The 12055-nt window shown below is 37.5% G+C and overlaps 1 protein-coding gene across 1 annotated transcript in view; it reads right to left on the minus strand.

Moving 5' to 3' along the window:
* Positions 1-12055, minus strand: part of Gpr158 (G protein-coupled receptor 158) — a gene marked incomplete at its 5' end in the record, with an annotated part of 394159 nt that overhangs the window by 15340 nt on the left and 366764 nt on the right. The window contains one exon of the mRNA XM_033759660.1: positions 7542-7780. Coding sequence (XP_033615551.1) covers positions 7542-7780 — 239 coding nt within the window. The remainder of the gene's footprint in view (positions 1-7541; positions 7781-12055) is intronic.

The raw sequence follows: 12055 nt of genomic DNA on the forward strand, positions 1-12055 counted from the left end.
ATATATATATATATATATAATAAATATATAATAATATTTATATTATTTGCTATTTAAAAATATATTTTGAATTTTTGATTCTTTTGAAAGCTTAGTAGCATTCACAACTCATTTGTCTTTGCCTGAACTCATCACTATAAACTCAAATTCAGAGTACTCTTTAAAGGGTCCTGAGTGTTTTCAGAGAGAGTGTAGTGGGGGTTGGCTGGTTATTAATTTACATTGCACCTCTACAGGAAAATTTTGTACTACATTGTGGTACAATTATTTGAATGATCTTAAAGGGCAAACAGAAAAAATAAATTAGTGTGTTTTAAACTTTGATTTTATACTGATAGTGCCATTTTTCTCTTTGGGGAATTAAAGAAATTTTATCTCTCTTGAAAGTTACCATACCTTTGAGACAATGGTGCTGAGTTAGGCTTTGTCTTATGTTGAGTCACCGCTGCATGAAAGGCCCATGAGATGATCACAAATTCGCTGTTCTACTGACCAGTGATCTCTTTTTTTTTAATCAAGTTGTTCCTGGGGTCTTGGACACTACAGGGAAGTGGTCTTGTTGAGACGTAGTCGGGAGACCTGCCAGTCTCTCCACTCCTACATAGCTGTTAAGTATTTCTCAGAGGAAATGGAAGTGCCAGGCTCTTTTCCTTAAGATTCCTGCAGCAATCAGAATCGGTGGGGCCCAAAGTCCACCCTGGAACTCGCAGTCCGTATGGTTTAACAGCTTGTTATTTAAACCATGATATTCCTTTCAATACAATGGAAAGGGCCCCCAAATCTCCCTGACAACTGAGCAACTTTATGCATTATCTCTGTTTAAGCAATAAAGAGAAGCATTTTTTTTTCTTATTTCTTCCCTTTTCTATCCTCAGCTCCCTCAAGGGAGCGCTCTGATAACTTAGATAGCTTAGGATTGGCACCCACAGGCCCATGCGGTGAAGGCTGATTCTCAGCGTGGTGCTACCGGAAGGCCTGGAACCTCAAGACATGGGGCCTAGCGGAGGTTTCAGACGTTGCAGGTGAGCACTAGCAGGGCATCTTGCTCTTGGCCCCTTTCCTCTTCTATCTTTTGCATCTCAGCTTCTCTGAGGTGAGCAGCTGTCTCTTCCACATGCCAAAAGCAGTGGGAGAACTATAGACTGAAACCTCCAAAACTGTTAGCCAAAATGAAACTTCCATTAAGGCGACTGTCTCAGGCACTGTACTACAGTAAGAGACAGATAACGTGAGCTAAAACTCCTCAGAAGAACGTGGTCACCACAGATATCTTAGTAACTCTTGGTCGATGCTCCTCAAACTCTGAACCGAGAAAATTTCCACCCATTATGATAAAATTCACTTAACTTCCAAAATTAAGGTATTAGCAAATTATTCTATCTCTCTGCTCTCAAGCATCATATAATTGACTACTTCTCAAAGAAGAACATTATTCAGAAGAGACAGTACATAAATAAGGATCCCTGCTTCAATATTCTGAGGATAATTAAGTACCCCCTCGAAAAACTGCATGTAATTTCCAGTGACAGTGAGGCCAGACTTTCATCCTTTGATTGAAAATTTAAAATAAATATTAAAAATGGTACAAGTAATACAGTGTAGAACAAAGCATATGGTACATTAGCTTAAAAAAAAAGTATGCAATGAACCTAACTCAAGAGCATTCATCTAAGTCAGATGAACAGGAAGTCTAATCTGTTTCCCCCAAGCTCATTAAATGGTACTTACTTTGCATTTCACCTGTCATAATGTCACCCAGTCTTCTGGGATAATTAAGTGTTTAATCCTCAGAAACCATCGCTATTTTAGCATTTTCCTTTATAACTCAGTGAGAGAATTTCTGTATTTTTCTCAGCTACTTCCAAATACTGGCATCTAAGTAAATTCATGAACATGTTGTACAATTTTAAATATTACGCTATGAAAGAGGACAGCAAAGAAGAGGCTATCAATGGAGAAGAGTAAACAAAGAATTTACTTTTTGTAGAGAAAATATTCCATGTGAAATCCATGAGCACTAACTAGTGTTTTTGAATAAGTGAGACAATCGATGTTGGAATTTACTGAAAATACAAATACTTCAAAATTTTCAAATCGAATGTAAATCTAAGCCTGCAATTCTTGTTTACTTGCTCCTTGGATTTTTCTCTATGTCTTTCTTTCCAACTCGTGTTATAAAATATATAACATGCGATGTCTAAATCTAAGACAGCTTAGGTATTGATAGACTTAATTTATAACAAGGCCCCTGTCCAGGAATAATTATAAAATCACTAAATACTTCTGAGAAGAGTTGGGTTATTTTAGGAATATAGACAGAATGACTGAAGCCAACTGAAGATAAACAGAAGCCTATGGAGAACTCTTTGTCTACGTTCTTGTTTCAGGTTAGAGAAGGGACTAAAAAATAGCTGGGGTCCCAATTATGTTTCTTCTTATCACATCAGATTCATCAGCACCCAAATTCTGGAAGAAACCGAGGAATGCAGGCACTTTCTGTGATGTAGCCACGCAGTGGGAGTTAGGAACGTCTTTGACATTACCATTTATCAGCCACGGTTTTGCAGTCTTATTGTAAGTAAGGAGCTGCCCACTTGTTCTAATTTTTCTTGGTCAGTGCAATTGTTTCAGGTTTTGAAGATATATTCTATTTATTTATTTATTCGTTTATTTATTTATTTATTTTGGTCCTGGGAATTGAACTCGGGACCTTGTGCTTGTAAGGCAGGTGGTGGAACCACTGAGATAAATCCCCAGCCCTTGAAGATATATTCTAAATGTGTAAGTAGAAATAGAATAATACCCTACTGCATATACAAAGGACAGAAGCCCATTATGCTGCCACCTCTGCTACTCATTTGTTCCAAATCTAGAAGCCCTGTACTATAGCACTTCTGGGCACCTAAATCTAGGGGACAAGGTCTGCCTCTAGGAGTGAAATTTAAAGGTTAATTTAGGCTCAAGAGGTCAGTACTATCCATGTATCAATTTGTATTGGCTAGGTAGGAAACTCATAGTGAAATAAAGTTTTGGCTTTGTAATATGGAAAATTTTAATGCTATTGTCAAAAACCCTGACCACAGACAACTGACTATCAAAGAGGGTGACTATGATTTGAAAAATTCTGGCAATCCTACTATCAACATTTATTAAAATAGGTATAATTTAGGATATTTGGCTATTTTTATATTAATTTGGAAAAATGATTTCTAGTTTCAACCCCCTTTATTCTTGACATAGCTCCTGGAAGACAGTGAAATAACCAATATTTGCATCAAAAGCAAAAAACTTATTTTATTTCAATACTTGTAATTCTACTATTTAAATTATAACTTTCATTTGTTGTATCAAATTTGTACCAATCTGTTATGTGGACTCTTGGGAAAGGAGGGCAGTTTCATAGGATTGAAGGGATTGCCAATTTATATAAACTGCTTTAAAATACTTGCCCATAATTGAACATACATGTTTATCACTAAAATGAAACTGAAGATAACTGTATAACTTCTGGACTTTTAACTTTAGCAAGTTTCTTCATCCTACTCTAATTCTTACCATATAAAAATATCAAAAGAGGAAGGGACACAAGGTTATGCTTTTTTCTTCCAGCAAGCATTTCTCAAATGCTTACAAAAGTCAGATGCTTTGCTGGGGTCAGGGATATGGCACAAGTGATACAGCAATGGATCTGAGGAGTGTGGAGCTATCAGACAGGGAGAGGAAAGAGAGACTAACAGGTGGGAGAAACTTTTGCCGTCTGTGATCTGCAGAACATATATTTAAATGTACTCAGAAAGACTCAAACTACAATATACTGATAAACTACTTATAATGATAAGTAGTTTTGTAAGCCCTATGTTATCATTTTCATTATAGAAATAATTCTCAATGAGTCATGGCAGTTTACCTATTTGTAGATATTCTAATCTGATCTAGAAATATTTTGGATAAAGAAGATGTGGTTTTCCTATAAAATGGAATACTACTCAGCCATAAAGAATGACAAATTAGAGTCATTCAAAGGAAAATGGATACATATTGAGCATATACTCCTAAGTGAAATAAATAAGTCATACATGTATAAATACTGAATAGTTTCTCTGGTGTGAAAAACTAAAAGGGTAAATAAGATCCAAATGGTATAATTGACAATGTGAAATAGGAAGAACAGGGCTAAAGGTGTAGGGAAAGTGGGAAGGGTAGGGGAAGGGTAATAAGGGAAAAGAAAAAAATAAGAGAAAATGAAAAAATGGAAATAAAGTGTTTGTCAATGGAGAGGGGAGGAGGGAGAGAAGGGAGGGCAGGGACAAGGGGAAAAATGAGAACCAAGACCTGTCATGTAACAGTACAAGATCCCAATGATGAATGTAACTATACGGTATACCCGAAATACACCAAAAAACTCAATGAGAGAGAGAGAAAAAAGAAAGGTACAAGATCCCAATGATGAATGTAACTGTATTGTATACCTAAAAAGCACCAATAAACTCAGTGAGGAAAAAAAGAATTATTTTGGAACCTCCAAATTTAAAAATTCTCTTTCTTCTAGGTGAATAAAATCATTTCTTAAAAAACACAACTCCTGGTTCTACAGAGCACTTCTCACATTGTCCGAGATCCATCTGCCTTCCACAATTGCAAAATTTATATCCTTGTTTGTTCTTCACTAAAGGTTACCTCACAAGTTTTTATACAAGATTAGTTTTGCGAAGTAAGAATAGATATAAATGACCATAGGATTCTGAAAGTTATTTTTCTTCCCCTCTAGGTTTAAACCATTTCTTCAGTGAAGGAAAAATGGCTCATGGTGGTTTAGAGATTTTTCCCAAACTATTTCCTTTATGTGGTTCTTCTTTCTGAAATACTTGTGGTAAGAAAATCACGTATATGATCCATTTGGGAATAGCACTGTGCAACAAGCAAAAATGAAATCCTTTCAACTTAGGACCTGTGTTCATAGCTAACACTCTACTTCAGTAGAAAAAAGGGTGACACTAAATAGCCGGGAGCAGTTCCATCTTACAGGAGCACTCCCTTCTGCTCACCGACCAACCCCTGCTTGGGTGGTGTGGAAATACTTTGGAACACTAAAGAGCTTCTGTAGAGTGAGTGAACAAATGATCTAAGAAGAAAGTTGTGACCTGCAATGAATTCTTCAATGAGTGAATTTTTTTTTTTTTTGGTACCGGAGATTGAACTCAGGACCTTGCACTTGTAAGGCAGGCGGTGGAACCACTGAGCTAAAGCCCCAGCTTCAGTAAGTGATTTTGAGAGGAGTTTTGTATGACAGAAAGGCTGTACAGACCGGGAGAGGTCACTGGGCCTGGGAGAGGTAAGGCATTGGGTGAGTGTGCTGCAGGTTGGGACTACGTCAGAATAATGTGAGGGAGAAAAGGAGAGCGAGTGTGGGTGTGGGAAGACTGGGCAAGGATTTTAAAATCTTTTGTCTGATAACTCCTACTGACTCTAAGTACTGTTCTCTACTAAGAAAAACACACGGATAGTGTGCAAGTTGAGGACAAAGTAAGCCTTGCAACAGTCCCCACGAAGAACACACTAGTGGCACCGATGTTGGGGTGAGCAAGAGTGTTGTAGGGCAGCGCAGTGATCGCTGCGTACAGAAATCTGATCACACCTTCCCAGTCCGTGGTTCCTTATGTTACCATAGCGGATTCACCCAGAGCGCTTACTAAGCGACGATTACTGGTCCCTGGGTCCTGGGTATCTGCCTGGGAAATCCTGGAATGTGGCTCAAAACTTTCTAATTCTCGTCAGTTCCTTGGGAATGCCGTGGCTGGGACCATTCTTTAAGAACCACTATTGAAAATGTTTCTCCACTCTACCATCTCAATCCCTGATTTTGGTTTCCTTTTTTGATAACACATTCTAAAGCCACTGAGACTGAATTTACTGATTTCTTGTACTACTCTGCCAGTTCTCTAAATTCCCCATAAATGTTTTCAATAAACTTCACCACTCTGCAGCATTTACAGCGTCTTCCAACATAACGCATTCTAATTTTCACACTCAGACATTTCCTTCATGTTCCATACAATCCCCACCCACCTCCATCTGCCATTATCCCTAACAAACGAATGTTCTCTACACCGCTTTGTAATAACCTACATATTACCCATGACTCAAAGACCTTCTTTGTAAAGATTCTTGAATTGTGCTTCAAACTCGTCTTTCTTTAGTGAGCTATTATTGCTCTAAGAGTCTTCGCCATTAACAATTTGTAACAATTATCATTTATCTATATTAACCAGTGGTAATCTACCTGCTGAGAGGCATAAGATCTTTATACATTTTATATCTCCCCAAAACGATTCAGCTCAGCATTGGAGAAATTATAAGTACTTAGTAGATCCTGTTCATCGTATATAATTATTAGAGTTAAATATACTTTATTTAAGATTAATTTCAGATGATTGTCAATGATATAGAAATATATAAACACTCCAGGGTGCCAAATAAACTTTGAAAAGGTGTTGAACACATCTCAAAGACAATGTGTAAAAAAATTCAAACAATGCTGTTGAGCAGGCCATATTACCTACTTGTTTGTGTTATCAAATATTTTGTGTTATTTTTGGAAAACAAAATAAATTAAATGGGCTTTCCTTCATAGTAGCAAAAGGAAATTACTTTTCCTGGTTTGATTAACTTGCATTGAAAAGCATAAAATAAAGTATTAGGGGCTTCTACTGAGTAGAAATTTTATATTTATACAATTAGTTTAATTTTCATATCCAGACCAAAGTCAATATCAGAACTGCTTCCACAGATAAACTTTATATACCAAGTTCTCAAAGAGAGAGAAAGAGGTGGGGGGAGAAGGGAAGAAGGGAAGAAAGAAAGAACTCTGCTAGTAATAAAATTCCTATGGGTTTCCTCCCTTCTTTATTTTTCAAATAGTGAGTATCAGAAAAAAAACAACTGTGTTTTTAGACCAAATCATGGTATTCTTTTAAATTCACAAGTTTTTCTACCAAATTCTTACTACCTCCAAGAAGTAGAGATTGTTCTTTATTTAATACTGGGCTTCCAGACAATTACTGATAATTTTCTTTAGAGATAAGTCTAGGAAAGAAAAATTAATCAGAAATTTGTCGGAGGCGATCTCTTCACAAAGAACGCCCTATATACACAATTTGAATAATAGGGCCCAAAATATAGAAAAATACTAACACAGCATTTTTGCCTTATAACTAAAGGCATAAATCAAGGTAATGGCTACTCTTAATCAAAGGGAGACAAACTGATAAGATAGAAACAGGAAATCTCTTTGTACACAGAAGTAGTTTTTGTTCACTGCATTTCTTCATTTTACTTTACTTGATTATATAATTTTGAAAAAGAATAGAAACTTTCAGAAAAAGTTTGCCATCCATATGCCATTTTCATAATTCTTTTTCCAGAATAGCATTAGGTTAAGTTTCTTTTGACTTTGTGAAAGGATTTGCCAAGCCTTTTAAAAATCTAACTTTAATACTGCTGAAAAATGATAAGACAATCACATAAAACAAGTGACCACATACCAACAGCTGTCATGTAATCCCAGCGGTCAATGCGGCACATATTGAAGATAAGGTGATCAGATGTTTGCCCCTGGCCAATAAGTGAAATTTGTCTCTCCAAATTCTGGCACACAGACGAAGTCCAGCCAACGAGAAACCAAAACACTACCAAGAGTATGACTGCTAGCATCCTCATGACCCGGCCACCAGTCATATATGGAATTCGTTGTGCTGTTCGTGAAAGAAACACCTTCAAAACCCTGGAAACAGAGAAGATAAAAATGTTAAAGCAAGTCTAACACTCAGAAGGTAAAACTTTAACATATCTTATTTTTCTAGGTGAAGTTTAAACCACCCAGAACTCACTCAGAGATTTACAGCATAACAACCTGAAACATTTCCGTGCATTTATTTAATTTCATTTTATGTATCATCCAGTAGTAAAACAAATGTCCACTGGGTGAAGAGATTCATATGTAATGGGATTCTATGAAGCATGTTTAATATTGAAAAAAAAAATTCTCAGGACTTCAGAAAGATCTGAAGAAAAATATTGTTCAAGCAAACAGGGTTAAGGGGATTAAAAATCATTCTGAAAGTAAATAGCTGGGTTCATAGTCCCACGCTAGGTCTAAAGTCTTCCTTGAACTAGTTGCTTTTAAAATAGAATGTTTCTGAGTATATTTTCTGGACATCATTTCATGTGATGTCCCTTCATTGTCACCTTATCCCTTTATCAAAAACAATACTAAAGGTATTTAAATACTAGAAAAACTGAATAAGGTCATTGCATTAAGGAAAAAGATTTGGGATAACCTATAAGAAATGTGATTTTTTTTTAATTTGAAATTTTAATTAGGATACACAAATCAATTAGCCAGTTTAGAAATGACTAGATTAAATGATATCTATGAATGATTACATCTCTGAACACTATGGTATGATAAAATCCAAACCTTACTACAGAGATGCTCCAACCACCCATTCTTCAATTTCACTTCTAGAAAATTCTCAGTTGATTTTCATCCTACACCCCCATTCTGACATTTCGCTACAAAACTGATTTCACATAAACCATCATGGGTGTTTTATGGTACTATTGTTACCAGGTTCTGGAGGTCTTGGGGGGTCTCCTTCCAGAAGTGGTTTTCTATATTCTTCTCATCTTGAACAAAGGATTGGACAAAACAAGGGCAAAAGGTAGCAAGGTTTTACATTTATTAAAAAATCAGAAAAGAAACATGCTCTACAGACAAGGTTGGACAAAGTGAAAGTTGGAAAAGAGGTACAAGCTAGAGCACAAGAGCAAACTACTTTGAAAGACAGAACACAGTCGCCCCAAGCTCAGTGGCAACTGCCTTTCGTATCTCTGACTCCTGAAGGTCTAGGTCTTCCGATTGACAACTTGCTGGAGTTCTGGGGAAAAGAACTAGAGAGAGCACTCTGATTGGCTCACTGTATAGGGCTTTGGAAACTATTCTGTGCATCTGTCCTGGACCTTTGTAATTAACAGATCAGCCCCACATTCCCAGCCAGCTTTCCACACCCTAATCTCCTGCCTCATTTCCCCCGAGAGACACATATTCTACAATTCTTGATGGTGTTTTGAGGGAGTGCAAGTCTCTGTCTTCATACAGCTCTTGTACTTCCTGCTGAAGGGGGCTTCCCCACCTACTGGAGATGATGTGCACTTCAACTTTCTGGAATGTTGTGGCTCACTGGCTGAGTCGAAGAAAAAAACTGTTAGAAGACAAGGAGAAAAGACATAGTGACTGTTGAGTTGCCTGTTTGATGGGAGAACACTCGGTGGATTTATCAGGAGAGTAACTTTACTACTAAGTAGGAGATACAGAGCCCAGACATGAGAAGGAGCAGGTCAGATTTTCATGCTTCCTCTGGAGGAGAAAGATAGCAAAGAGGGCTGTCACATAAATTTTCAAGAGCCTGAGAGCCATAGCTTTAGAAACATTGCCCACATTATGGTTCTAATTAAAAACAGGAGTCTCAATGCAGCTGCCCTTTTAAAGTGTGGTGAGTATGAAACTCTACTTATCTGTACCCGGAGCAGCACTGGCTCCTGGCTTTTTGAAGAGGAGCCTCAGGGCTTCTAGGATTCACAAGCATAGTTTTCTAGAATAGCTTCCTAGTACCTTGAAAATTCTAGTGACTATTTCCCATGCAAGGTTTTGTAACTTTCCACTCTCTCCTTTGAGGAAGGACCAGAATGGTTCCTCAGGGTCTGGAAATAAGGCTAGGGTTTTGAGGGGCTGTAGGGCTGCCCTTCTTGCTTCTCTATCAGGCTTTTGACTTCCCAAGGAGACGTCAGACCTGTCTCCTTGGGGTCTCTTGCAATGAATGACAGTGACCTGCTTGGGAGGACAGACTATCCCTAAGTTATGTAGAATGTCTTAATTGAATTTTTTGTTTGTTTATTTTATTTTTTGGTACTGGGGATCAAACTTGGTACCTTGTGTTTGCCAGGCAGACGGCATCAATTGAGTTTTATTATAGATGATTGCTTATTAGTCAGAAAGCTCTTTTTCAGATTACTACATGGGCATCAATTGCTTATGAAGATAGCAGTATAAATTTCAAAATGTATGAATTTTTGTTTTGACCTCTAAAATATGTTCCAAAACAAGATGAAATCCAGGCTATGCTTTTGGGTGAAATAGGGTAACTATCATTGTCTCCTAATGCTATGGACCTGCTCTCATTTTACCGACTGCAAGCCATGGTGTGTACATGTGTGTGCATGTGTGTATTTATTATTTCTGTTGGTTTTTGAGACAGGGTCTCGTATGTAGTTCAGGCTGGCCTTGAACTGACTTTGTAGCCTAGACTGGCCTTGCACTCATGGCAATCTTCTGCCTCAGCCTCCTGAGTGCTGAGATTATAGGCGTGCTCTACCATGCCAAGATCTAATGAGATAGATGATATGGCAAACCGGCTGGACAAGTGGGTGTGATCTGTTAATTACAAAGTTCTAGGACACATGTGCAAAATAGTTCCCAAAGCCCTGCACATGGAATCAATCAGAGTGCTATCTTCAATCCACTCCAGAACTTGAGCAACTTGTTGAAAGGATGGCCTAGACCTGTCAGCCTGAGGAGTGGGAGATAAAAAAGACAGTCACCATTGAGCTCAAGACTTTTGTGTTCTTTCCCTCACAGTAATCTGCTTTCAAGTTGTAGAGTGAACTCCTTTTCCTAATTTTGCTTGGCCCAGAGTCACTCGGCAGAGCAAGTTTCTTTTCATAGTAAATGTAAAACCTCCCTACCTTATGCACTCTTGTGTCCAATTCTTTCCTCGAGACAAAAAGAACCTAGAAAACCACCTTTGGAAAGAGCCCCAGAACCTGACAGCATGATGAGAGTACATGTAGTCAATCTCTGTAAAGCAAAATGAGTGAGTACGTTTTCATTCCTGATTTTCTCATCATTTCAATGATTTTAGTCATACGAATTCTTTATGAAAATCACTGTAATGAAATGAAACAATACCTGAAATAGACCAGACAAACTGTGCTCTTTGTGAGCTCTCTTTGAATTAATGCAATACAATCAACAAAGAGGATTATTTTTACAGCTAATTCTTATTCACTACTCCCCCCAAGTATCTTTAACCCACTGTCCTTCAGTTAACACAAAAGGTAAATTTAATCATGAATGCTTACCGTCAATTTTTCAGTGAATGATGTAGAAAAGATACTCAATACCAAATAAGGGCAATAATGATCTCTTAATTAATTCCTACTTAACAATGTCACCAGATTAACAGGCAGTCTCTACTCTCTGTGTAAAGAATACTAACAGGTGCTCAAGTCGTGCTGATCATGAACTCTGGCTACCACCCACTAGTGTGCCTCAGCATTCCGGCTCCAACCAGTGTGGACACTACGTGCTATGAATCAGTTGTACTTATCTTTAAGTTATGTGAATCAGTATCATATGGTATAATTTATATGACTGTAAACAAGCATGTTTATTTTTATAAAAATCAGTTGGAGCCCTTTAGAAAGACTCTACGACATTAAAATGAGATGTTGGCTTAGGGGAGAGTGAAGAGTCTTTCACATACATGGGAGCCAATAAATACGTTACATCCACAAAGGTTCTGCATTCAGGTTACTTCCAAAATATCTTTAATTACTCTTTTTCTATTGAGTTTATTGGTACATGTTAGGGATACAGTACAATTACATTCATCGTTGGGAATCTTGTACCTTTACATGACAGGTCTTGGTTCTCATTTTTTCCCCTTGTCCCTGCCCTCCCTTCACCCACTCCTCCCCTCCCCATTTACAAACACTTCATTTCCATTTTTTCATTTTCTCATATTTTTTTCTTTTCCCTTATTACCTTTCCCCTACCCTTCTCACTTTCCCTACACCTTTAGCCCTTTTCTTCCTATTTCACACAGTCAATTATCTCATTAGGATCTTATGTATTATTGCAGATTATTCACACCAGAGAAACTATTCGGTATTACACATGTGTGACTTATTTATTTCACTTAGGGGTACATCCCCAATA

Source organism: Fukomys damarensis, unplaced genomic scaffold (genome assembly GCF_012274545.1).
Source record: "Fukomys damarensis isolate Sample0158 unplaced genomic scaffold, DMR_v1.0_HiC HiC_scaffold_37, whole genome shotgun sequence".
Taxonomy (NCBI): domain Eukaryota; kingdom Metazoa; phylum Chordata; class Mammalia; order Rodentia; family Bathyergidae; genus Fukomys; species Fukomys damarensis.